Source organism: Heteronotia binoei, chromosome 14, assembly GCF_032191835.1.
Source record: "Heteronotia binoei isolate CCM8104 ecotype False Entrance Well chromosome 14, APGP_CSIRO_Hbin_v1, whole genome shotgun sequence".
In the NCBI taxonomy this organism is placed as follows: domain Eukaryota; kingdom Metazoa; phylum Chordata; class Lepidosauria; order Squamata; family Gekkonidae; genus Heteronotia; species Heteronotia binoei.
In genome coordinates, this window is record NC_083236.1 from 8,161,837 (window position 1) to 8,189,673 (window position 27,837).

Below are 27,837 nucleotides of genomic sequence, written 5' to 3' on the forward strand. Positions count from 1 at the left end.
CATCTCCTCACCTTTTTCCTATCTTAACCAACCACAATAATGGATTATGGTCTGCACCTATTTTCAGAAGAATCTCTATCTTATTTGTAATAAGTCCCAAATCTTTAGTAGTCCACAACATATCAATTCTTGAGAAGGAGTTGTGCCTTGCTGAAAAAAAAGTGTAGTCACGTACATTAGGAACTTTCTCCATACATCTTCCAGAGTTTCTGGTTTTATTAGTTCAAAAAATGACTTTGGCAGTTTGCCATCTGAATTTTATTTCCCAGACCTATCCAAAGAATTCTTAATAGTTCCATTAAAGTCTCCCATTAACATTATTTGGTCATATGGCAGTTGGTCTACTTGTTGCATAATATCTTTGAAAAAAGCATTCTTTGCCCCATTTGGGGCATATAGTCCCAGCAACAGTGTTTTTTTCTCATTCGTCAACACCTCCACTGCAACATATCTGCCTTCACTGTCCTTAAAAATCAATTTTGGCTCCAATTCTTTTTTGATATAAAAAACCACTCATTTTTTCTTTTCCTTAGCTAATGAAAAGAATTCTTCACCCAAGGATTTATTCCATAAAAATTTGTAATCCATTTGTTTAATATGTACTTTCTGTAAACAAATTATATTACATTTTTGCTTTTTAATCCAAGTAAATGTTGCTTTTCTTTTTTGCGGTGAATTTAGTCTATTTACATTCCATGAAATTAATTTGTAATCCATAATGATTCTTCAATTAATCTGTATCTCCAAATTCTTTATTGTCTGCAAAAAACCTTTCCATGCCTTGAGTATCTACTATTGCGATTCTTAGTCTATTATACTCAAAGCTAAGGCCTTCAGGTAGAATCCATTTGTATCTTATTCCCTTCACCCTTAGCTTGTCTGTCAATTTCTTAAATTATCTTCTGTCACTTATGACCTTCCTTGGCAGCTCCTTCATTATTCTTACTCTGCTTTCCTCCACCACCATTGCTTTTTCAAATTGTTTACTTAAGATCCTTCCCACCATATCTCTTGTAGTAAATTTTACTACCATGTCTCTTGGTAGCTTACGCTTTCTAGCAAATTCAGAGTTAACCCTGTAAACATAGTCATATAAATGTCCCATTCCCTCAGGGTCTTCTCCCATATATTCAGCAATGATTGTTGCAATGTACTTCTTTAAATCCTCTTGTTCATTTTCAGGAACACCTCTTAAACGAATCAAGCTTTCCATTAATCTGCAATCTTGTAGTGTTGCCTTCTCCTGCATCTTCTTAATAATAACATCTTGGTCTTTAACTTTAGCTTCAATCTCCTGTGTCTTCTGCGCTGTTGCTTGTGACTCTTTCCTGAGATCTTCAATCTCTTTTTTAATTTCTTTCTTGACTTCTTCAGCACTAGAGTTAATTTCTTTAGTTAATTTCTTCTCACTTCCAATTATCAAAACCTTCATCACCTTCACCAATCTTGCCTCCATCGCATCCAGTTGCTCTTGAACTTGTTTTGCCATTTTTCCTTCCCCAAATAAGCCTGATCTCAAACGTGTTATCGGCTTTTGATCAGACATCACTGTCCTCCCAGTGCATAAAATAGGCTCTGATTCCTGCAGGTTTTAAAAACTTTTAAAGTCTCGTTCTTTATTTAAGAATATAAAACCTTTGACCTTTCTTTAATGGCTGCCAGTGTTTCTCTGTGGTTTTTGGCTCTAGAGATGTCTCTGGAGGCTTGAAGATTCCCCTTCTTCCAACTTCTACTTCCTGACTCTCTAGCCGTGAAGTTACAGATCCACCTAACTGTAACAGGATCCAAACCACATTTTACCAACTTGTCAACAAGGATAGTATGTGGAACCTTATCAAAAGCCTTACTGAAATCAAGATGAACAATGTCTACAGCATTCCCCTGATCCAGCAAGGTAGTCACTTTCTCATAAAGATATTAGGTTAGTCTGTCATGACTTGTTCTTGAGAAACCCATGCTGGGTTAGAGGCTCCTGATTTTCTTTCTTCTTCGGGTTACATTTTTCCAGGAACCCTCCTGTTTTGGGTTTAGGGTTGCCAATTCAAGAAATATCTGGGAACTTTGGGGGCGGAGCCAGGAGACATTGGGTGTGGAGCCAGGAACAAGGGTGTGACAAGCATAATTGAACTCCAAGGGAGTTCTGACCATCACATTTAAAGGGACAGCACACCTTTTAAAATGCCTTTCTTCCATAGGAAATAATGAAGGATAGGGACACCATCTTTTGGGGCTCATAGAATTGGACCCACTGGTCCAATTGTTTTGAAACTTGAAGGGTATTTTGGGGAGAGGCACTAGATGCTATACTAAAAATTTGCTGCCTCTACCTCAAAACATAGCCCTCAATACCCACGGATCAATTCCCCATTATTCCCTATGGGAATCGTTCTCCATAGAGAATAATAGAGTGCCCAATAGACATTTCCCTCCCCCCCACGCTTTCTAAAGCGGGGAGAGGGCCTCCAAACCAGGGAATCCCCTGCCCCCTCCCTCTCTCTCACACAAATACTTACTGGGTCTTGTTCCTGCAGAACTTTACTTCATCTGAAAACGAAGGCAAAACAAAGGGAGGGGCCGTTCTCTGAAGCCCTTCCTGTTTCCTGCTCAGCCTTAAAGGCACATATTTTAAAAACGGACCTGCAGGAGCTCTAAAACTACATGGTGATTGTGGGGGGCGGGGCTTCCCCTGCCAGCCAGCTGGCTGGGGGCGGGGAGAAGCCTGTAAAAACGGGGGATCTCCGCTGGGACCTGGGGATTAGGAATCCTGTTTGGGTTCTCTTCTAATTGCTGAGATACTGTTTCCTCTCCCTCCTCTTGTCCTTTCAAGAGTGCCTCATGCATTTTGTCAAGAAAATCCCCATCTTCCTTTATACACTGCAGTGTGGACAACCGTGCCTCTAGTCTAGTTGTTACTAGTACAGTGAACAAATAAACAGGAAATATGTACTTGTCAATATCTCTATATGACGGAGCACAAAATTAATGTACTTGAAGGAATTTATTGAAGATAGTATTCTTCTGTCTTCTTAGGAAGTAATATACACAAACAAGACTTTATGTTGCACAGCTGTTCTAGTATTTGTAAATCAGACACTTTTATTTCGGGACTGATCTAAGAAGAAGAAGAGATTGGATTTATACCCCACCCTTCACTACCCAAATGAGTCTGAGAGCAGTTTACAATCTCCTTTCCCTCCCCCTCCCCCATAGCAGACACCCTGTGAGGTGGGTGGGGCTGAGAGAGTAGAACAGCTCTAAGAGAACTTGTGGCTGACCCAAGATTATCAGCAGGTGCATGTGAAGGAATGGAGAATCAAAGTCTGCACACTTAACCACTACACCAAACTGGTTGTCTAACTTAGGGCCAAAATCCAAGCAGTGGAGGGCACAGATACATCTTGTGGCTACCAGCACTATTCTAAAAGCATTTGTAGTTATTTTTTAAAAGTGCTACGATGCCCTGAATTGGACATGACACGCCCCCAGGAGCTCTTGCCCCCCTTCAAGTGGTGAAATAGCCATAGGAAGGGCTGTTTCTGTACATTAAAAGACATGAGTTCTTGGGGCCGCCACATGGTGAGCCCAATCCAGACGAGGGCCTTGCAGAAGTTTTTAAAGAACTACAGAAATTTTTAAATTATTGCCTGCTGCCATGTGGTGCATCCTTGCCTTTCATCCTTTGTAGTTAGCTCTAAGTTTGTGGTTCAACCCCCTGTGGGCTTGATAGTTTGCCTTGTATTCGGACCAAAATCATTCTGTCATTTTTCAGATTTTATCCCATTATTGCTGTTATTATGTGGACTAATGATAGATGTAGATTATGGTGGGTATTCCTGCCGGCTCATTGGAGCCATGCGAACTGAGGTTGGGGAACAACGGGCCAAATACCTGCAGCCACGCACCAATCACAGGGACCCGGACGGTTTGAATGATCCAATAACGTGCTTGTGCGGAAACCCAGAGTTTTATATCGTTGTGGCCCCATTGGTCTTGCAGTCTTGTGGTCAGTCTTGCAGTGCAGCCACTTACCATGCTGTATGTAATAAAGAACCTGTTATCGCTTCTGCTTTTCCTCATCAATGCATAGAGCCCACTATATTATAATTGCCTTCCTCACTCTCTTGTTGACTATTAAAATCACACCATTTCTTCCACAGGATTCTAGCCCACAGTAGTAGATATAATGGACATCTGAGGTAAATTCACCCATTCTCATCCACTTTAGTTCACTGATTCCCTAGATGTCAATGTTCAGTCTTGCCATCTCATGTCTGATCACATCCGACTTACCTGGATTCATAGATCTTACATTCCAGGTTCTTATGCAGTATTGTTCTTTGCAGCATCGAACTTTCCTTTCACCCTCAGACACATCAAAAGCTGAACATCCTTTCAGCTTTGGCCCAGCTGCTTCATTTTTTCTGGGGTTACTTGTACTTGATCTTCGGTCTTCCCCAATAGCATAGTGGACACCTTTTGACCTGAGGGGATTATCTTCTGGCATCATATCTTTTACCCTTTTCTTACTGTCCATGGGGTTTTCTTGGCAAGGTTACTGGAGTGGGTTGCCATTTCCTTCTCCAATGGATCACATTTTGTCTGGGTTCTCTGCTGTCTGTCTTGGGTGGCCCTCCACGACAAACCAAATTTACCTACAGCCATGGTAATGGACACACTGCCAAACTGGAACCCTTGGAAACTGGTTTCTAGAGACAGTGGCTAGGATGCACACCTTCAGCCATCTGTGAGCAGAAAGCATTTTTACACACGTCTGCAGAAGGTGCTGTTTTCATCTGTCAGCAGGCTCCTTGTACATAGAATCATAGAAGGTGCCTCTAGGGTCATCTAGTCCAACCCCCTGCACAATGCAGGAAACTCACAAATACCTTCTGTGAGGTTTTCGCAGTATCAGTCAGGGAGGCTTCTCTGATAAATGCAGAAAAAGCTTTTATGGAAAGATCAGTAGCAAACATTCGGCAAGGTCTTCCTTGCCAGAACTGACACAAAGGAAACATAATAAATATTCATAGATGCCTAGAATGGTTGCATTTGCACGCCTAATATTTTGTGTACTTAACACTTTTAAAGAGATTCTCAAGCCGTACAATAGGATTGTCTACTCCAAGGTTAATTATGAGCGCATTGTAGCATCTGGCTGTACTGCCTCATTCCATCCCCTAGGAGACCAGATAATAGCATTCCATTGAAGTAACATCCAGAGCCCATCGTTCCCACCAAGCTCCCCCTTTTTAACAGTTGTTAGAGCCATAATATAAAACTAAAGTTAATTGTTAATTATAAGCAGGCTACATGAAATGGAAGTAAGGTTACGTGATATAAGTATAGTGAACAATCATAATATATGAATATAACACAGAAGTATGATAATACCAAAATACATAACATTTGATTAATGAGCAAAGACAATAATACTGGGAACTCACGTTGGGAGACCATCCTGACACCTCCCCCCGTCAAGTGCTGCACAATCTCCATCAATGACGACCTCTATGAAAGTTTATTCAATTAATGAAGACGTTACAGTGCCAAGACTGTGTCTTGGTAGAACTGAGTCCCTCAGGTTCAGACAGCCAGTTATACTATAAGGTCCAGACTGTTACAGGTTTGAAGCAATGAGCACCTTCTTTCTCTACCAATGAAGCATCTCCCCCCCCCCCCTTGTTATCATTTCCAGCTAAAGCAAGTTACTTCAAAAGCAAAAGTCTCCAAGTGTGGTTGACCTTGATGCCTAGGCATACCACATACCTCAGGTGGGAAAAGGTTGCTTTTATGTTTTACAGACAAAACACATTTGATGAGCCAGTAAGCAAATATAGCAACATAGCAGTGAGGTTACAGAAGTCTGGACCAAAATGGAAGTACTCATGGCAAGAAGCATTCTTCTCACACACACACACACACACACACACACACACACATCAATTCCCAGTGCCCCCTGCTCCATGCCCAGATGGTGGCAAAAACTCCAGGATCTTTTGCCAAACTGGCCTGAAGAAAAATTGCTGACTGACCCCAATGTGGCAGTCAGCATTTCCCTGGGCATGTAAGAAAGGGTCATAAGAACAAAGTACTGATGCAGCCCTTCCTGCCCTCCTTCTCACGGTCTGCCTAAGTTCACAGAATCAGCATTGCTGTCAGATGGCCATCTAGTGCCTGCTTAAAAACCTCCAAAGAAGGAGAGCCCAAGGAAGCCTGTTCCACTGAGGAACTGCTCTGTCAGGAAGTTCTTCCTAATATTTAACTGGAAACACTTTTTGTTTAATATCAACCCACTGGTTCTGGTCCAACTTTCTGGAGCAACAGAAAACAATTCTGCACCATCCCCTATATGACAGCCCTTCAGGTACTTGAAGATGGTGACATATCACCTCTCAGTTGTCTCCTCTCCAGGCTAAACATAACCAGCTCCTTCAATCTGTCCTTATAGAACTTAGTCTCCAGATCCCTCACCATCTTCAATGCCCACCTCTGGACACATCCCAGTTTGTCTATATCTTTCTTAAATTGAAGATGGTGATCATATCAAGAAGAAGAAGATATTGGATTTATATCTTGCCCTCCACTCCAAAGAGGGCACACAGAGCGGCTCACAATCTTCTTTACCTTCCTCCCCCACAACAGACACCCTGTGAGGTGGGTGGGACTGGAGAGGGCTCTCACAGCAGCTGCCCTTTCAAGGACAACCTCTGCCAGAGCTATGGCTGACCCAAGGCCATGCTAGAAGGTGAAAGTGGAGGAGTGGGGAATCACCTCTCTGTTGTCTCTTCTCCATAGGGTTGCCAAGTCCAATTCAAGAAATATCTGGGGACTTTGGGGGTGGAGCCAAGATCAAGGCTGTGGCAAGCATAATTGAACTCCAAAGGGAGTTCTGGCAATCACATTTAAAGGGACGGCACACCTTTTCAATTCCTTCCTTCCATAGGAAATAATGAAGGATAGGGGCACCTTCTTTTGGGGCTCATAGAATTGGACCCCCTGGTCCAATCTGGTAGGTATCTTGGTGAGAGGCACCAGATGCTATACTGAAAATTCAGTGCCTCTACTCCAAAAAACAGCCCCCCCAGAGGTGCAGATACACGCAGATCAGTTCTCCATGATTTTCTATGGGAATAAATCTCCATAGGGAATAACAGAGTTCCCAGCAGACATTTCCCTCCCCTCCCCCCGCTTTCTGACGATCCTGAAGCGGGGGGAGGGCCTCCAAACCGGGGGATCCCCTGCCCCCACCTGGGGATTGGCAACCCTACTTCTCCAGGGCAAATATACACAGGTCCTTCAGCTACATCACAATGCTGACTCATGTTCAGTGTGTGGTCCACTAAGACCCCTAGATCCTTTCCCACATACTACTGCCAAGACGAAGAGAAGGAATCCACCCCATCTCTGGTCACGAGTCAGTTTAGGTAGGAAGAGCTGACATGAGCTGAGGGGAAGGGGACAGTGTTCCCTCTAAGCTGATTTAGTGTGAGCAAGCTCACAGTTTTTTAGTCTCTTGATCACACCTTTTTTTCTTAGCTCAGGAAAAATGGCCCCAGAGCAAGCTAATTTATGCTGTAGCTCACAACTTTAATGCCAGTAGCTCACAAAGCAGAATTTTTGCTCACAAGATTCCCCAGCTTAGAGGGGGTAATGGAGGGGAGTGCTCCTGGTTGCCAAGGGCCCTTGCCATTTTGGTACTTCTGTATGCTGAATGTATGAAGGAGGGGGGAGGGTGCACTGTGCCTGCTTTGCCTTTCACTTTGAAACAGTCATAAGTATTACAGCCCCAATCAACATCACTACAAACTACAAAAAAACTGGAAAGTGTTCAATCAAAATTTTTAAGAACAGTTCTCCAGGTACCCAAGGGCATTCCGAATGCATTACTTGGGATAGAAACTGGCATGATTACAGTAGAAATGAGGCTTTGGATTTTGGCCATCCACTTCTGGTTGAAACTTACCATATGTTTTTTCCTAAGGGCTTGATCAGTTTAATTCTGCAAGATACCTTGGTCCCAAGATGGATTAGGGCCATAGAGGACAGAATTCATTATTACGGCCTTTCAAAACAATATCTCAGTTCTCTTACATGATAATGCTAGGGAGATAATGAAAGAGAATATTGGACGTTGTCAGACAAAATGACCTCAATAGCACAATCAAAGGTGAGCTCTGACAGAACCAATCAACAGGGTGACCCCGATGCCCTACCTATACCGCTTAACAAATAATGGATATAGGAGAACGTTTACTCTTATGAGGTGGGACGTTCTCCCTTCAGCAGTGGTGGAGGGGAGATACGAAAAGGTGCCATTCCAAGAACGATTGTGTCCCTGCTGCAATGATGGTATTGAATCTCTAATCCATGTCATATTTGACTGTGAGGCTTACAATGATCATCGAGAAGTACTTCCATTTTCCACAGCCATACCTTTTACCGGTAGCCAAAAAATGCAACTCCTTAAGAATCTTCTTAGCGATAGGAACCCTGAGGTTGCATACAAATTAGCAAAATTTGGCTGACTTGCCACAAGAATAAGGAAAACTCTAATAATTCAGTCAGGAAATGGCTAAACTCCTTTGCCAATCTGTTTACTGTAACTGCCATGTTTTGTTCTATTTGTAGTTTTATAACAGTATTTTATGCCTTTTATGTATGATTTTATGGTCAATCAGTTTTAATTTTGTATGATTTTACAGCTTTAAATGCTGTAAGCAATTTATTTATTAAGGGAAAAAACAAAGAGGTCTAGACAGGGTTTTTAGTTTATCCTTGGTTTTAACACTAATTTTACATCTTTAGTGTCAGTGTCTTAAAGTCTGTATTCGTATTACGTATATTTTAGGTGGTATCATATTTTAGTATTGTATAATAATTATTGTATATTTATATCACCTTTTTATTGGTTATGAATTGGACTTTTATGAATTGTTTGCTGATCTATGACCGTTATAAATAAATTCAATTCATAAGTATTCATTTATGACCTACAAGAGGGAGTGAAGCCGGACTTTCAAGGCCATATTATCTCTTTGTAGAGGCAGCTCTGCTGCCCACTGTCTGGAATGAGAGAGGTGTTGGTGGGGACCAATTTGTACTGCTAAACATGAGCTTTTTGCACTGTAGTTTTGGCGGGCTGCTTAACAGCCCAAGAGAAGGTATATAAGACTGGTCACCTCATAGGTGAGCCAGTTCTGACACTGACATGTATTGCTACTGTCCTGTCTATCAATAAAGCCATCTTTCTGATCACACTGGAAGCCTTCTTTAATTGAGGATAGTCCCAGAGCTGACACTGGTTCTGTAGAAAGCACTAGAAGGAAAACTTTGGAGCTTTTACCTCTGTGGCTGGCCTGCACAGAAGACCCCTTCATGAACAATGGTTACAGGTAAGTGTAAACCCATTTTATACTTTGTATCTAGAGTCCGAAATTAAGTTTGTTTGGTGGTTTGTTTGTTCTTTTACAATATTTATGAAGATTTAGGACTAGTTTAAAAACAATATTCTATAGGACTAAAAGGAAACAAAAAGAAACTTACTGATGGAGGCCTCATCTTATTTTTGTGGTTAGATACTGGCCAATGTGATCATTTTTATCTGTGGGAATCTTGCTGGAGCTTACCACAAACAATTGATGGAACTTGCTCTACAACAGACCTATCAGGACACCTGCAACTGCATCAAGTCGCGCATCAAGTTGGAATTTGAGAAGCAGCAGCAGGTAAAGCTCCTCTCTCAGGAATCCACTGACCTTTCCTTTTGCTCCTTTCTCTCCCCTCCCCCCCCCCAGAATAACAGAACCATTGAGTTGGAAGGGACTTCCAGGGTCATCAAGTTGAACCCCTTGCACAATGCAGAAAATTCACAAATACCTCCCCCCCACACACACACACCCAGTAACACCTGCTCCATGCCCAGAAGATGACCAAAACCCTCCAGGATCCCTAGCCAAACTGGCCTACAGAAAAATGCTGCCTGAACCCAAATTGGTAATCAGAATTTCCCTGGGTGTGTAAGAAAGGGCCACAGGAACGAAGCACTGATGCAACCCCTCCTGCCCTCCCATGATCCGCCTAAGTTCACAGAATCAGCATTGCTGTCAGATGGCCATTAGCCTCTGTTTAAAAACCTCCAAAGAAGAAGAAGATATTGAATGTATATCCCGACCTTCACTCTGAATCTCAGAGCGGTCACAACCTCCTTTACCTTCCTCCCCCACAACAAACACCCTGTGAGGTAGGTGGCACTGATTGAACTCTCACAGAAGCTGCCTTTTCAAGGTCAGCTCCTGAGAGCTATAGCTGACCCAAGGCCATTCCAGCAACTGCAAGTGGAGTAGTGAGGAATCAAATCTGGTTTTCCCAGATAAGAGTCCGCACACTTAACCACTACACCAAACTAGCCCACCATCTCTTGAAAGCCTGTTCCACTGAGGAACTGCTCTGTCAGGAAGTTCTTCCTAAGGTTTAGATGGAAACTTTTTTGATTTAATTCCAACCTATTGGTTCTGGTCTGATCTTCTCGGGCAATAGAAAACAACTCTGCACCATCTTCTAAGTACTTGAAGATGGTGATCATATCACCTCTCAATTCTCTCCTCTCCAGGCTAAACATACTCAATTCCTTCAACCTTTCCTCAGAGGACTTGATCCAGACCCCTCACCATCTTCGATGGCCTCCAGCTTCTCAAAATGTGGTGCCCCAAACTGAACACAGTACTCTAGATGAGGCCTAACCAGAGCAGAGTAAAGCGATACCATCACTTCCGGTGATCTGGACACTATACTTCTGTTGATACAGCCCCAAATCACATTGACCTTTTTAGCTACCACCTAGATCCTTTTCGTAGATACTGAGCCCGTTAGGGGAGGGCGGGATATAAATCTGATAAAATAAAAATAAATAAATAAAAATAAATAAATACTACTGCTGAGACAAGTGTCCCCCTCCTATATTTATGGACTTGATTTTTTCTACCTAAATGCAGAACTTTACATTTATCCCTGTTAAGATTCATTTTATTTGTTTTAGCCCATTTTTCTTGTTGCCTATGCTAAAATGCACAGTGATCAGGCCAGAAGGGAAGAAGAGCTGTTCTGAAATCTATTTAAGGCTGTTGTTTGTTGCAATTTCCACATAAATGCAGAAGAGATGGAATTACTGTTCCTCTTCCGTTCCCCCCACTTACTTGACATCATATTAGAAGATAAAAGGACCATTAAGGCTCCCATGCCCTTACAATTTTTCTTTTCTCTCTTGTATCCTGGAAGGATTGGTTATCATGTGATACAATGACTTCTTATGGTGTTTCTCCCTGCCTTACATAGTTGATAATCACGGCTGGATCAGGTAAACACTCAGTGTGATGGGTCGAGGCAGAAACCATGACGGAGAGTCCAGAGACCTTAATCAGGTCATTTGATTTCTTTATTAGAAAATCACACAGCTGTGAGGCTCCAGCTCGAAAAAAAAAAAAAAAGAGCTCCGCCCTTTGGTACCGTACCTAGAACTAGAGCTCATTGGATGAATGTGTTGCTGCAGCTTGTATTTGCTTTCTCATTGGCTTATGTGTTTACAGATTAAACAAGGCACTCGCGTGGTTGGCCTGTGTGACACAGACATGTAAAAACAAATTATCAATCAGATAAAACCAGTTCAGACAGGACATTGCACCCATTCTGTGGGACAAACCCTCCTGAGTCATTCACTCAACCTTCCCTACACCCTTCTGCCTACCTGATGGTCTCCTTACCTAATGACTTCTTTAGACAGCATAAGGGTACAGGATTGTGTGTTATTGAGCAAGAGTCCACAGTTTTGTTGAGCATGCAAGCATTTTTGGAAAACTGAGGAAGGGTGGTGCTACCACTAAAATGGTAGCCGTGGGGAACAGATATAGCATGAAAATGCTGAGCAAATTTCCACCCAATGTTGAGAGGTTGCAAGCCAAGCTTTATTGTGAGGATAAAATGGAGAAGGAGAGATTGTTGTAAGCCACTATAGGTTCCCATTGGGGGGAAAGTGGAGTATAAATGAAGTAAATAAATAAATGTCACCTATTGTTGCTGTATTAGGGGTTGCTATTGTAGGGGGAAAAGTAGAACTTGGCACAGAGATTGTACTTCTGGTGGTGTTCACATGTCATGCATAACACAGGAATCTGTCCTCAGTGATAAAAGTCTTATTCAGAAGCTGGATAAGAACTACATATAGAAGGCAACAGTTTTGGAAGAGTCATATCTCTCTACTCTCTGCTGCCAACAGTAACACACCCTTCCCTCCTGCCTTTCAAGCGTTTAAAGAAAGCAATCACATCCTCCCTCAGCCTCCTCTTCTCCAGACTGAACATTCCCAAGGCCCTCAGCCTTTCCTCATAGGGCTTAGAACCAGAGCGGGAAGGGATCTCCAGGGTCATCTAGTCAAACCCCCTGCTCAATGCAGGAAACTCACAAATACCTCCCCCTAAATTCACAGGATTCTAATTGCTGTCAGCCTCCAAGGAAGGAAAGCCCACCACCTCCCAAGGAAGCCTATTCCACTGAGGAACCACGGTAATTGTCAGGAAGTTCTTCCTGATGTTGAGCTGGAAACTCTTCTGATTTAATTTCAACCCATTGGTTCTGGTCTTACCTTCTGGGGTCATAGAAAACAATTCCACACCATCCCCTATATAACAGCCTTTCAAGTGCTTGAAGATGGTGATCGTATCACCTTTCACCTGCCTCTTCTCCAGCTCCCTCAACCTTTCTTCATAGGACATGATCTCCAGACCTCCAAACCACATTTTACCAACTTGTCAGCAAGGATAGTATGTGGAACTTTATCAAAAGGCTTACTGAAATCAAGATAAACAATGTCTACAGCATTCCCCTGATCCAGCAAGGTAGTCACTTTCTCAAAAAAAGAGATCAGGTTAGCCTGATATGACTTGTTCTTGAGAAACCCATGCTGGCTCTTAGTAATCATAGCCATCCTTTCTAAATGTTCCAGGACTGACTGTTTGATGATTTGTTCTAAAACTTTTCCAAGTATAGACGTCAAGCTGACAGGTTGGTAGTTACCCAGGTCCCCCTTTTCCCCCTTCTTGAAGATGGGGATAACATTCGTCCGCTTCCAGTCTTCTGGCACCTAACCTCTTCTCCAAGAATTCTCAAAAAATATTGGCCCGAGGCTCAGAAATCACACCTGCCAGCTCTTTTGAACCCTTGGATGCAGTTCATCTGGCCCTGAGGACTTAATTTCATTCAAAGAAACTAGGTGTTTATGTACTACCCTTATGCTGATCCTAGTTTGCAACTCCATACCCTCATTATATGTTTTGTTTTTGCCATGTTGAACACTAGCGTGGTCTCCTCATTGTTCTCCTCTGCACCCACTCCATTCTGTCCACAGCCTTTTTGAAGTCAGGCCTCCAGAACTGCACACAGAACTCCATCTGTGGCCTAACTGCTATGATATCTTGCCTCAGACAACAGAGTGAGAAGGTCTTTGATTCTAGACCTATCTGTTCCAATGTTCTTCCAGAAAGCACTGGCAGATGTGAATCTTTACCACAGCCCCTTCTCACTATCAGGTTGGAAGAGACCACTGCAGGAACACAGGAAAGATCTGCAAAGTTTGTGCTGCAGATTGCTGAATCCACTCCCTGGCCTGTTTTCCCATAAATGTCCCCTGATGTGGGTATGCTGCATGTACCCCAACTTGCTTCCATGGTGTTGCTGGAATGTGGAATTAATGCATGTGTGCTGTTTCCATCTCCGCCTTTGCAATCTCTTGTGACAAATGTAAATGTATATGCCACTCATACTATGAAATTTTATACACACACACATCCTAGTGCATATTTGAACTATTCTATTAAAAACAGTTTTCCCCATTGGTAAACTGTTGCAGAAAATAAACATGGGAAATTTCAGGGTATCATGCCTGACAGTGACTTTGACAAGCAGTTAGCATAATTGGCCAGGCTCTTGTTGTGTGCTTTGCATCAAAAGATGTGTTGAAAGATTTGTGCAGGAGGTGGTGTTATTACCTGAGAGAAGTCACTGAAAATCATTTTCTGGGAGGAGACAGGATCGTAATAATAATAGGCTCAGGGAAAAGGATTCAGAAGCTGTGACAAGCTGAAATGAATGAGGTAACCAAGTGGAATGCATGATGTATAACTGAAGCAAAGCTTACTTTTACTAGAATGAAAAGGGGTTTTAACTTGCCCTGCAGAATGAATCCAGAAGAAAAGGCCCTTGTTCCAAATAAATGAGAATATATTGCTGCCACTCAAATTTCTCTGCTGGGCACTACTCTTTTGCCCTCCCCTTGCAGATTAATTGCTAATTCAGAAACATCCAGTAAAGGAACATTTATGTTCATTTATCAAAGACCCTGGGTTGGATCCTGTGAATCCGTTCTGCTAGTGAAGATGCTTATCTCCAGCAAAAGAAGTCAAACCTGGATTTGATCCACTGCTCAGCCGAATGTGAAGGCTTCAAACATGGTTGAGTAGGATATGAACTAAAGTTTTTGATATTTCATATAACATAGAGCCAGATGGGCAGCAGTGTTTGTCTGTCGCAATAGGAAAGAGCACATGTCTAGTAGCAGCTTAAAGAAGTGAGCTAACTAACATGTAACTAACACGAATCTGAGCAGACTTCGGAGGATGGTGGAAGACAGGAGGGCCTGGCGTGACTTGGTCCAGGGGGTCGCAAAGAGTCAGACTCGACTGTGCGACTGAACAACAACAAATAAGTGAGCAGCAGTTCACAAAATCTCATACCCTGCCACAAAATTTGTGTTAGTCTTTAAAGTGCTGCTGGATGTTTGCTCTTTTCTAATCATATAGCATAAATTTGTCAGGTGCTTTACAGGTTGATGTAATCAAAAGGACAGGTTCCTGTCCCAAGGAGCATGCTTTTAGGATTTTTGACTAGAGAGGCTGTAACAGAACAGAGGAAAGATCAGTGTCAAGAGGGTAGTGGAGGAATGCGACCAAGTTCTGTTAAGGGTTAGTTTTTGGAGGAGACAAAGATGAATGAGTAAAAGCAGAGACTTCCTCTATGAAGGACAGAAAGGTGGGAGTTCTGGAAGGGAATGTGAGGCATAAGGTTCCTTGAGGGAGAATTGGCATAATCATATACAGCAACAGGAGGTCCTAATAGGGAGGGACAGCATGGTAGAACTGAAGGAGCAGTGGTCTCAGGCAAAGATAAACTTGCATTTTAGTAGAGAGAGAGGGTGGGGAGGGGGAAGAATGATTGAAATAAGGAAGTAATGCTTTGCTAGGGGTGATGCTACCAAACCAACCAAGTTGTTCTCCAGTGGTCTGAGGCAGGGCAGCCTCCGCTTCTGGGAAAAGTTCTTTTCTGTAGGCACAACATAAACCAAAAAGGAATCACAGCTTAAAGAACAGTATTTAATAGCAAGGAACTGTGAAAATGAAACAGTAAAGTTATATCCAAATTTAAATGTCTTTTTTTCTTATATGCAGTACAAAAATGTATAGAACACAGATAAGAACCATTAATATGTCTTATTCAAAGTACAGAATTCTTGAAGATGTAGTATAATCTCATAGACCCACGCTATATCCATATAACATTCATAACAGTCTTTTACAATCCCGGAGAAATTGGGAGACTCCCGGCAAAGTCCAGAATGTTGCGTCCAGATTCACTTCTGATGTTTTCAGCTATAAATCCTTCATCATTTGGAGCCACTAAATATACTGGAGTCAAGGTTGTAAGGATGTTCATAGAAGAAGTTGTAAAGATGTTCACTGCCTGACTGTCTCAGAGATTGCTGTAAAGTACAGCTTACAAATTGTTCAGTACAAGAACTAGATTTCAGTTTACATGCAGTTTTTTCTTATAGGCAAGTGGAGTTGCCTCTCTCAGGCTCCAGTCTTCAACCCTGCCTCAAGGCAGATAGAGATTGTTAGCTGTGCTCAATTCGGGTGCCATGATTCCTAATTAACTATTTAATAGAATCATAGAGTTGGAAGGGACCTCCGGAGTCATCTAATCCAACCCCCTGCACAATGCTGGAAACTCACAAATACCTCCCCCTAAATTCACAGGATCTTCATTGCTGTCAGATGGCCATCTAGCTTCTGTTTAAAAACCTCCAAGGAAGGAGAGCCTACCACCTCCCGGGGAAGCCTGTTCCACTGAGGAATCGCTCTAACGGTCAGGAAGTTCTTCCTAATGTTGAGCCGGAAACTCTTCTGATTTAATATCAACCCATTGGTTCTGGTCCTGCCTTCCGGGGCCATAGAAAACAATTCCATACCATCCTCTATATGACAGCCCTTCAAGTACTTGAAGATGGTGACCATATCACCTCTCTGCCACCTCCTCTCCAGGCTAAACATGCCCAGCTCCTTCAACCTTTCCTCATAGGACTTGGTCTCCAGACCCCTCACCATCTTCATCGCCCTTCTGTGGACCTGTTCCAGCTTGTTTATATCCTTCTTAAAATGTGGTGCCCAAAACTGAACACAATACTCCAGATGAGGTCTTACCAGAGCAGAGTAAAGCGATACCATCACATCACGTGATCTGGACACTATACTTCTGTTGATTGGTTTACTTATTCTCTTTTTCCTTCTTCTCATTCTCCTTTTCCTTCTGTGTTTTCTTTCTATCTGCTTTTTGTCTACTATTCATTTATTTGGGAGATGAACTGGGAAATCCCAACCAAGTTTCTAGGTGGCAGCAGGAACCAGGAGATGTCTGCAGTGATGAGGACTCCTCTCCCCAGCTCTTTCGCCTCTCCCAGAATCTCCCAAGCCATGAGGTCTCTAGCTCTCAGGCCTTGACTTTTCCAGTTGCTCCTTTCAAGTAGGAGCATTGGTGGTCATCATACAGTGGCACTCAGGCTTCTCTGCACATTTTAGTATATAGGCTCCTGTGAGTAGGCTGGGCTCAGCAAGCCTTTAGCCATCCAAAATCCTTCAGAATCCAGGTAAGAAGGGGTCTAAATTAGAAGCCCTTGGAAGAGTTTCCTTCATTTTGCTTTCCTTTTTAAAAGGTGGGAAATGGCGGTGTAGGCAGGCCTCTCTTAGTCTGTGCACCAGGATAACATCGCCTCTGTGAGCTTCTCCGCCGCCTCTCCCCCCCTTCCCCACAGTTTCACATGCATCCCAACATGGGTCAGATGTGACAGGAATCCCTGCCTTGGACCTTTCAGGGGATCATGCTGAGGTTCATCTCTTAGCATGAGTAAAAGAGGAGATGCAGAAAGAGATTGAGAAACTATCTCTCAGTCTGTTCCTAACCTTAGAGGTTCTTCCCCCTCAGAGCATACTCCTAGTAGATATAGACATTGCTCCCCCTTTAGTAATGCATCATGCAATAGGGGGATGGAGCATTACTTCAGGCTTGGCAGAGAACAAAGCCCTCTATTGGGATATCCACCTTGATCCGCCTTGAGCCGGTTTGTGGGAAAAGACGGAATATGAGCCTACTTAATAAAATAAATACGAAGAACCGGACTCCGAACGCTCCAGTTTTTCCTCTCATAAGGAAGAGGGGGATGAGGAGGAGCCTGTTATTATCACTATGCAGACTTGTCTCTTCCTGCCGGTTGTCTTTCACAAGATCTTTCCAAAAGTGTGGTATTCTGGAAATTCCGGTGAACAGTAAGAAGGTGGAAGTGCCTGACCCAGAGCATGATTTTTCCTCTTGGATCCCTTTCCCGGCTGTGTTAAAGAAGGTGGTCCCCAGCCAGACGCAAATCAAACCACCCTATCATCTCCTAGTCTCTGGTGCCGGAGGCAGCTGAGCAATTCAAATTACCACTACTGGGTGATCCAGTGGCCAGCCTGTGTTTCAGTTCAGTCCTATCTGCAGAGGCAGATGGCCTTTGCAGGGATCCCTGTGGCGGGAATAGAACAGGCGCTGCAAAAAAGCTTTGAAGCTTCCTCAGCTTCCCTCAAGGAATCCACGGTGAGCTCACTCTTCGCTAGGGCAATCTACTCTTGGGCTTCAGATCTTTCAGCAGCAGAAAGTGGAATCCCTAATGAATTAAAAGATGAATGAAAGATGATTGTCCTAGCAGCAGCCATTTCAGTGGATACTTCTTTGGATGCAATTCAACTGTGTTAGAGCTGTGGCTTCAGACATCACTGCTAGACGCAATACTTGGCTTCATAGCTGGAAAATGGATCCTTCCCTCCAGGCTAGAGTGGCTAGTGTACCATTCAAAGGAATTCATCTCTTCAGGGACAGTGTAGGTATGTATCTACTGAAGGATAAAGACAACAAGCCTTCATGCAAGAAAAACAAGCCCAAGAAACTTTTCTCTTCCTTTCATGAACCCAAATGTGCTTCAGGTTGCTGAGCACTCAGACCTTCCAAAGGAAGATGGCAATCCAAGCAGTCAAGTGGCAATAACTCTTCCTATTCCAGAACATCAGGATAGAATACAAAAGGGCCCAAGAAGATTTCCTCAACATAACTATCATGAGTCTTCAGGCTTATCAATAATAGGTCATCTTCAACTTTCCACAACTTAATGGGAAATCACAGTTGGCAATAAGTGGGTATTAGAAACAATGTCAAAGCTGGAACTCTGCTCCATTCCTCACAACAAATTTCTTCAGGTACCAAGAAACAACTGTCCACAAAAACATCTCCTCCTTGATGCCATTCAGCACCTTCTGGACAGTGGCAGCAGCCCCTGAGGTGTTTAATCTGTTCAATTGGCTTTCCTCTTCCGGGTTTAAAATAATTTATTATACTGTAATATATAATAACACTTATCATTTGTTATTAAAAATTAATACATATACATTACATTTTCTCCCCCTCCCCCCTTTCAGTGACCCCCGACAGTGTATTTTAATTAAATTGCTAAAAAAAGTAATCAATTTAATCTATTAAAGAGTCTTCATAAAAAAGAAAGCATCAGAAAGCAAAAAGGAAAAGGAAAAAAAACCCCATATGTTATAATTGTAGTCCATCTTCATAGTAGTCCTTTGGTCATTGTCAAAGGAACGAAAAAAGATATATTCCAGTAGTCTTACTTTTTTTACTATAATCCATTTAACATTCCTTTAAAATCTAATCATTGTCAAAGATCGCCAAATATTCCTTAACATTCCATTGTTTTCCAACATATTTTTGAAATTTTCCCCACTCATTTTTAAACTTCTCTAAATCATGTTCTTTTAAAATTCTTGTAAGCTTGTCCATTTCACTCCAATGCATAACTTTTAAAGTCCATTCCCACTTTTCTGGTATTTTGTCTGCTTTCCTCTTCCGATGTTAACAGAGGCCTGAGTGCTGTTAGGCCCACCACTTGCCTACTTGACCTGTGTCCCTCGTGGCTGGTTAAGGCTAGTGATGAGAGGATCCGGGGCCCTATGAAGGAAATCATCAACCTGTCCCTGGAGACAGGTATGTTTTCAGAGGGCCTCAAGGAAGCAGTGGCCTTACCGCTCTTAAAAAAGCCATCAATGGATCCTTTAGATCATGCCAATTACCGCCCAGTTTCAAACTTGCCATTTCTGGGCAAGGTAATTGAGAGAGCAGTAGCCGAGCAGCTTCAGGGCTTTCTGGAGGTCACATAGGCGCTAGACCCATTCCAGTCTGGTTTCTGCCCTGGCTATGGGACTGAAACTGTCCTGGTTGCTCTAATGGATGACCTCCATATGCAGCTGGATCAAGGCGGGTTGGTGCTATTGTTAGACCTTAGAGCAGTGTTCGACACAGTTGACTATGCATTGTTTACTCACTGCCTTGCCGAAGTGGGAATACGCAAGGTGGCCTTGCAGTGGCTTTCCTCCTTTCTGCACAGATGGGGACAGAGGGTGGCACAAGGATATCCCCTCTTGTGTGGGGTTCCACAAGGGGCACTCCTCTCCTCAGTGTTATTCAATGTCTATATGCGCCTCCTAGCCCAGCTGGTATGGAGCTCTGGGCTGGGATGTCATCAATATTCAGATGACACCCAGCTATATTTGCTATTGGACGACCGGTTGGCTACACTTTCGCCAACTCTGGCTGAGGGTTTGGAAGCCATGGTGGGCTGGCTAAAAAAGAGCAGGTTGAAACTGAACCCATCAAAGATAAAGATTCTGTGATTGGCGGGAGTGGAGCTGGAGTGTAGACTGACGACTCTTGACGAGGTGCTACTAACACCGTCAAGAGCTTAGGAGTGACACTGGATACCTCGCTTTCAATGGAGACACAGGTCACGCATATTGCCAAGGTGGCATTTTTTCATCTTCGTCAAGTTCGGCAGCTAGCTCCCCTCCTATCTTACTCAGACCTAGCCACAGTAATTCATGCAACAGTCACCTCCAAACTAGACTACTGTAACTCACTCTGTGCTGGCCTACCCTTAAATCTGATCTGGAAGCTCCATCAGGTCCAGAATGCAGCAACGTGAGTCCTGACAAGAACACCACGGGTGGCACATATTCTACTTGTGCTGTGCCAGCTATACTGGTTGCCGGTTGAATACCGGGTTAGATTCATGGTTTTGGTTATGACCTTTAAGGCCTTGAGCGGTCTGGGACCAATTTATCTACAGGAGCGCCTCCTCCACTATGTCCCCGGAAGGGCGTTGCGCTCCACTGATCGAAATCTGCCAGTGATCCCTGGCTCGAAAGAGGTCCGGCTGTCCTTAACAAGGGCCAGGACTTTTTCAGTCCTGACCCGGACTTGGTGGAACACTCTGCCAGAAGACATCAGGGCCCTGTGGGATCTTTTACAGTTTTGCAGGCCCTGTAAGGCAGAGACGTTCTGCCAAGCCTTTGCATAAAGACAGTGATGGTTGTGCATAGTGGATTCAACTTCCCCTGAACCAGAGTGGAAAAGCCTTTGTGCAAAAGGGATCCCCTTGTACAGTCAATGTCAAATAAGTGTCAAATAAGTTGTAATTCTTAGTTATCTCCAGTCCTCACCTGGAGATGGGCAAGAATGATTCCGCAGGAGGAAATGGCTGGTTTGGAGGGTCTATGGCGTACCTGTTGGAGGTCTTACCTCTCCTCAAACCCCACCGTCTCCAGGCTCCATCTCTCAAATATCCAGGAATTTCCCAACCTGAAGTTGGCAACCCTATCTTCTTCCCAGCAGCAGTAGCAAGCAGCTAGGCCTAGGGCAGCCAGCCTCTAGTTGGAGCCTGAAGATCTCCTGGGATCATGACTGAACTTCAGACAACAGATCTCCCCCTGGAGAAAATAACTATTTTGGGAGAGGGGAGGGGTGGACTCTATGGCATTCTATTTATGCTGGGGCCTCTCCCTTTACTGCCAAAAGCAACCTTGGCTGACTAGCAACAGCCTCTGGCTAGCAGCTTCCCCAGTGACCCAATCCTTGTCTGTCCTGGGGTGAGGCTCAGGGGAGGAGGGAGAGAGGGAGTAACAGGAAAGAGGCAGGAGCCGTGGCCTCTGAGGAAACACTTCTGGCGAGACCAGGTCTTGCCACCAAGTCACATTACAGCAACAGAGGCTCCCTGGCTATTTCAGCAGCCTTTGGAGGTTTTGTGTGCTGTGAGGCTGCCTGTGTGGGCGGCAGAGGTCTGTTGCTGCTGCTGGCCACGACACCTTTTGTGAGGCCACAGTAGAATGGCAGCCCTTTCTGAGTATGGTTGACCAAGAGGATTCAGAAGTTTCAGAGATCTGTCTTTCTGTGATTTAAGACTGTTTGGGTGGTTTGTTCAACATTCCCAGGCCTGCAGTAGGTGGGGCAGGGAAGTCATCCAATGGGAGGCCAGAAACGCTGACTGAGCTGTGATGGGCCAGTGGTTTATGGAGTGCATGGAATGTACCTCTCAGCAAATGGATTACCTGGATTTGGCCACCCTACAGGGCTTTTATTATAAAGAAGATACTTCATTTATACCCCTCCTCCCTTTTCTCCCCAGTGGAGACTCAAATTGGCTTATGCTGGTGTTCTGTCCTCCGGTTTAACCCCACAACAACCCTATGGGGTGGGTTAGATTGAGAGTATGTAATTAGCCAAAACTCAACCGCTTCCATGGCAGTGGGGATTCATACCTGGGTCTCCCAGATCTTAATCTGACATCCTAACCACTGCCCCATGCTGGGTCTTCAGAGTGGTGTGGGTAGGGTTGCCAGCCCCCAGGTTCTAATGAGGAATCCCCCAGTTTTGGGGTCTCCTATCCGCCATGGAACAGCTGGTTGTTGGAGGAATCTTCTCCCCTAAACAGGGATGTCGCATGGTGGATGCTCTGGTTTTTGGGCAAACTATATGGTTTAAGCTCAGTTCAACCTTACAGGTTGCCCAAAACCAGAGCATCCCCTGTGCATCATTCCTGCCTACCCCCAAACCACACCTTAAATCTTCCTGTCAGATGGGTGAGGGGACCTGACAATCCTAGGTGTGAGAAGGGAGATTGCTTGAAATTGCCTTGGCCTCCCTCTTTTGCCCACAGAGGATCTTGCACTACTGCCTCAGGTTGACGAATGGAGATCTCCTGAGATTACAGCTTATCTCTAGATAACAGAGATCAGTTCATCTGGGAGGAAAATGGCTACTTTGGAAGGTAGACTCTGTGGCATTATATCCCACTAATGAATCTCTCCATCCAAGCCCCACCGTCCTCAGGCTCTGCCCGCACAATCTTGAGGTATTTCCCAAGCGGGACCTGGCAGCACTACCTTGTATACATTCTTTTGCAACTTGTGGCTTTATGAGGGTCATGGGCTTCTGAAACACACTTTCCCATGTTGCTGTGGGACTTTCTGCTGTAATACAACAGTCAGGCTTGCCACATGCAGTATCTTCTTCCCAAGTACAAGACTCGTAGTGGCAATTGCTTCCCTTAGAGGCAGTCCCAATGCTAGGGTTTCCGGCGCCCCAGGCCAAACCCTGTGCCGGTGCCCTCTTCTATGATCTCATGCGCGAGAAGCGCATTTGGCCCGATGTCATCACCAGAAGCGACGTCATCAGGCCATGCGCACTTTGTGTGAACACTCTGAAGAGGGAGAGGGACGGGCAATGGACAGGCCGAGCTGCGTTCGGGTGGGGCAGAGGCCGGGGTCCTGGAGGCTACCCCTCCCAAGAGTGGCCCAAAGTCGCTCCTGCCGCCTCCCAGCAAGGGATGGCCGAGCCACATTTGGGTTGGCGTGGGCAGAGATGGGGAGGGGGTGCATGCCCCCGCTGCTGTGGCAAAGTGGCACCCCAGGTGGCCGCCTACTTCACCAACTCCCACGTGCCAGCCCTGCTTAGAGGATAGTTTCAGAGCAAATCTGTGAGTTGGATTCAGTGCAAGCTTTTTTCCTGTTCTAGAACTCTTGTACAAGTGGAAATGCAAAGAAAAGATTGCAGTAACTGCTTGCCCAAAGCAGGGTCGGCTTGCCCACTAGGCAAACCAGGCAATTGTCTAGGGCAGTGGTATGGGGGGGTGTGCCAAACTGGCTAACGAACCCAAGACAACTACCTAAATTTCCCTCTACCCCCCCCTGCCGCCGCTTCAGCTTCCACCTCTGCCAGCCCCCTCCCTTCCCTTCTGCCACATTCCGCCCTCCCCCCTGCGAAGCTCGCTGCGACGAGGCTGGGCTCTACTGGCTTTGAGGCAGCCAGAATCTGCATGTTTTTCGAAGAGAGCGCTGGAGGAGACTTCGATCCCCCCTCACTTGTGGCTCCAGAAAGGAGGGGGTGGCGAAGCCTCCTCCAGCAGTCTCTTCGGAAAACGCACAGATGTCAGCTGCCTTGAAGCTGGTGGGGCCCAGCCTCATCGCGCTTCTCTGAGGGAGGGAGGGCGGGAGGCGATGGTGGCGGCGGGCAGGGAGCCTGCCTGGGACACGCCATGCACCCTAGGGCTGACACTGGCCTTGTCAGATTTATTCAAAAGTCACCCAGTGAGCTTCCATGGCAGTGAGGATTCATACTCACACAAATTCTAAAAAAGAGAGAGAGAAGAAAAATTATGTGTGAAGTGAGCGTTGTGTGTAGGTTGGGTCCAAGTGTGCAGATCTCTCCATCCACCGCTCCATGGAAATGTGGCCATAATACCAAGATTATATAATACCAAGATTATATTCCTTAGCCAGTTTGCCTTTACTGAAACTTAAAGTTATTCCTTTTTTCCTCTTACCGTTTCCCAACTCAGGAGCGTCTCCTGCTGTCTTTACTTCCTGCTCACATAGCCATGGAGATGAAAGCAGAGATCATCCAGAGGCTGCAGGGACCCAAAGCAGGACAGCTGGAGAATACCAACAACTTTCACAACTTGTATGTCAAAAGACACACCAATGTAAGGTACTGCTTGACATGAACACAACCGGTTTTTAGTGCTGAAGTATTTTAAACAGGAAATTTATTGGTAGCAAAAATGCTTTCATCAAGAAAGGGCAGTATTTGGAGGAAGAAAGCCAAATCATTCTTTTTTGTGGGGCTCTGTGCGGATGATATGGAGGTTTTAGTGCATTGATTCTTGAGAACAGTAGAAGTGGATAATCTTTCCCTGACTTCTGACATGTTTATTTTGGAAGATTGCTGAGTGTCTAAAACTTAAAAGCAATCCACATAATGAAATATTATTGCTGTTAACTATAATCATTTTAAATTGCTCTTGGAAAACAAGAAGACACCCTCCTCTCTTATAGTTGATAAAGCATTTCCAGGTTGCCTTGGCTGCAATCAGCACTGATTAGCCATCACTATTCCAAGTTGATTTTTAACACACCACACACCTTGAAATGCCTTGTGGTCTGTCCCGAGATTGCCTTTCATCATTTGTTGCTGAACTCATTTCAAGAAACTTTTCAAGTATAAACGCAGTGAAACATGGTCCTTCACACTGAGGTTTTCTTGCCATTTGGGTGCCAACTGGCAATGTTTTTTTCTTTCGGAGCCTTTCTTATGACGTTGTTGCCTTGTGTGATTTCCTCTTTTTTTTCTGCATGCTTTTTCAGCCTATGTTTGCTCCTGTTTTGAGAAAGCACAAAGTGAGAAAACCAAGGATAGACAGCAAAATGGCCAGTGATGTCATGAGGAAGCTTGGAGAAAACCTCCTGTAGTTTGGTACCCAAAAGGCAGGGGAAATCTCCATGTGAAAGACTTCCAACTACATTTGCTTCTTCTGGAAGTTCTGGAAAACCAGGGTCTTCATCAGCTCTACAGAACCTAAGCTCCTAAGGAAGGCAAAATTTGGATCCACGGTCATCCAAAGCTTAATTGAGTGGTTCTCTCCCTATATACCAGACCTCTGCCTTTAAGGATTTTCAGGGAGTTTAAAGAGGTAGTTTCTTGATTAGAACCTGATGTTGAGCAGCTGCTGAATCACCCCAGGTTGTGGCCAGTGGCTTCTTCTGGGCGGGGGGGCGGGGCGGTGCTCCTTGAAGAGTGAATTGTCTTGGCTGATGGGGTGGCTCAGTTCTGGGGTTTTAGCACTATTAATTCATCCTCAAAGGTGCTCAGATTCCAAGATGGAAAGATTTAGAAATTGCAAGACTATCTGGGTAGGTGGCTGATATCACAGTTTGGGAACTTGGTCACCACCATTCCTTGACATTCCCAAGTCATTAAAACAGAGCTGCATAAATTGGTTGTCACAACTTCCCTCTTAACTGGTGTAATGGTGCCACCAGGAATTTAATTCCAAACACTTTATTTAACGTTCCCCACTGAATTGTGCCCAAGCTCTAAGGCTTTTTCGTTGAGACTCTTATGATATTAAAATCACAGAACAGCACTATATGGGATTCTAATCAGAAGACTGCTTCTCAGACTCTGTAGACTGCTGACTGACCACCACTGACAGTTAACTGCTGCCTCTCTGCCAAGAGCTCACTGCTGGCTGACTTCTCTCTTTCTCTCCCTCTCCCTCTCTCTCCACACATATATTTCTTAGCTCTGCCCACACTCTCTCAGTCACCTCATTCACTCATCTTCCCTCTTTCATCCCTCCTTTCTGTACTGCAATTTACCAACCGTTAAAGGAACACACATATATAAATTCTAACCATTAAATTGGTCCTCATAAAAATGTTTGCTCGTGAATAAGCTGAGGTTGGTACAGTCAGGCCCCCAGGCCTCAGAGCTGACATGTATCTTGATGGTAGATTTTCCAAAGGCAGTAGCCCTATATTGTCTCACCAGCAGTGAGCTGCCCAGATTGAGGAAATCAACAAACCTAAGAGTGGCACTAGGTAGCCTTTCCAGTGTCACCTGATACTTGGGGATCATGGGCTGCTAACCCTCTGGCTAAACTTACCTGCAGTTTCTGTTTTTAAACAGAGGCTAGATGGCCATCTGACAGCCATGAAGATCCTGTGAATTTAGGGGGAGGTGTTTGTGAGTTTCCTGCATTGTGCAGGGGGTTGGACTAATTGACCCTGGAGGTCCTTTCCAACTCTCTGGTTCTGTGATGCATGGGCTAGAAGCTGGTGCCCGATCTGTAGGTTTGATCCTGATGGTATTCCAATTCTTTTATGTTTTTACAAAAAAAAATCTTGAGTAAATCATTGCTGCATTTTAAAGAAAGAAAGTGGTAAGTGCCAGTTGTTTTTCTTGTAGCATTTTGTATGCTGATATTGTGGGATTCACACGTCTGGCTAGCGACTGCTCCCCCGGAGAATTGGTGCACATGCTGAACGAGCTCTTTGGGAAATTTGATCAGATAGCAAAAGTAAGTATCTGCAGAAGTTTGGATAGTGGCCAGAATTTGAATGTTATTTATCAGGTGTGCAGAGGAAGGAAACCTGTTCTGGACTCTACAAACCCCACAAAGCGGAAAACCCCTAATCTGTTTATCAAGCAAACACGGTTGTGCCGGTATGAGATGTCATCTTTGAACATGAGCCAACAGGACATTCTGCCTCTCTAGTGAATGATCAAGACGTGAAGAAGTGAGCAGTGATCCATGGAAGCTGATACCATGCCAGACGTTTTTTCCAGTGAATGGGCATTCATGGTTATTAATGAACATATCATGAAATTCCACATACTGAACTATAATTCTTGTACTGATGCTGTGAATCCTATTACTGAAAGCATTGGAGGTGGAGTTAGGGAGGAGGAGCCTGAAGCTCTGTGTTTTGACTGGAGTTACCTTTCTGTGGCCCTGTTTGTTACTGTAATTGTTGTTCTTATTGCTAACTGTAGCTGAGGAAAGGTTTTACACCTGCTCCTGTGTGATGTAGTGGTTACAGTGTCAGACTACGATCAGGGGAGACTTGGGTTCAAATCCCCACTCTGCCATCTGACTTGGGGCCAGCCACATTCTCAGCCTCTCCTACCTCACAAGATTGTAATAAAGGAAGTGGAGGAGAGGAGGGAGGAACAATTGTAAGCTGTTGGGGAAAAGGCAGGGTACAAATTAAATAAATAAATTTGGTTGCCACAGCTACCATCATCTGCCCTCCTCATGTCCCTCTTACCTCTGTGTCTTTTCTATGATCATGTATTAAAGTCACACTGAGTTAGACTTAAGCTTAGTCTAATTGTCTGAACATGGTCTGTTCATTGTACTTCCACAGTTCTTTTGTTCCCTTCGCCCAGTTGCATGGGGTGTGACCAGTAGAAAACAAACTCTAGCTGCCTGTGACTTCTAAATGTAGGTACTTGAATGAATGATTGGTTTGTCCCACTGCTCTAGGATTCTAAGGCACCATTCAATCTTGATAGAAAAATTCTGGCTTCTGGTGGTAAAGGTTCAGCCAGGCACCTGTATTGGGACTGGACTTTGAACTAACTGGACTTACTCTCTCTAGAGGAAGAGGCAGAGGATGTGTGGGCATAACAGTCAACTTGTGTTGGTGCCCTTTGCAACAAAATGGCATTTATTTCCAACTTCGCTTTATAGGGTCCAGACCTCACTGGATGACTGTGAAAATAATGTTGGTTTTTTACTTCTTAACC

General features: G+C 44.3%; 1 protein-coding gene across 2 annotated transcripts in view; it reads left to right on the forward strand.

The window, feature by feature from the left end:
* The window catches only part of ADCY2 (adenylate cyclase 2), a 218,435-nt gene that overhangs the window by 65,322 nt on the left and 125,276 nt on the right, over positions 1-27,837 (forward strand). For both annotated transcript variants that reach the window (XR_009556182.1, XM_060253774.1), the window contains 3 exons: positions 9,576-9,725; positions 24,086-24,234; positions 26,494-26,605. Coding sequence is in view for 1 of the 2 variants with exons in the window: in XM_060253774.1 (XP_060109757.1) it covers positions 9,576-9,725; positions 24,086-24,234; positions 26,494-26,605 (411 nt within the window). In the remaining variant the exon portion in view is untranslated. The remainder of the gene's footprint in view (positions 1-9,575; positions 9,726-24,085; positions 24,235-26,493; positions 26,606-27,837) is intronic.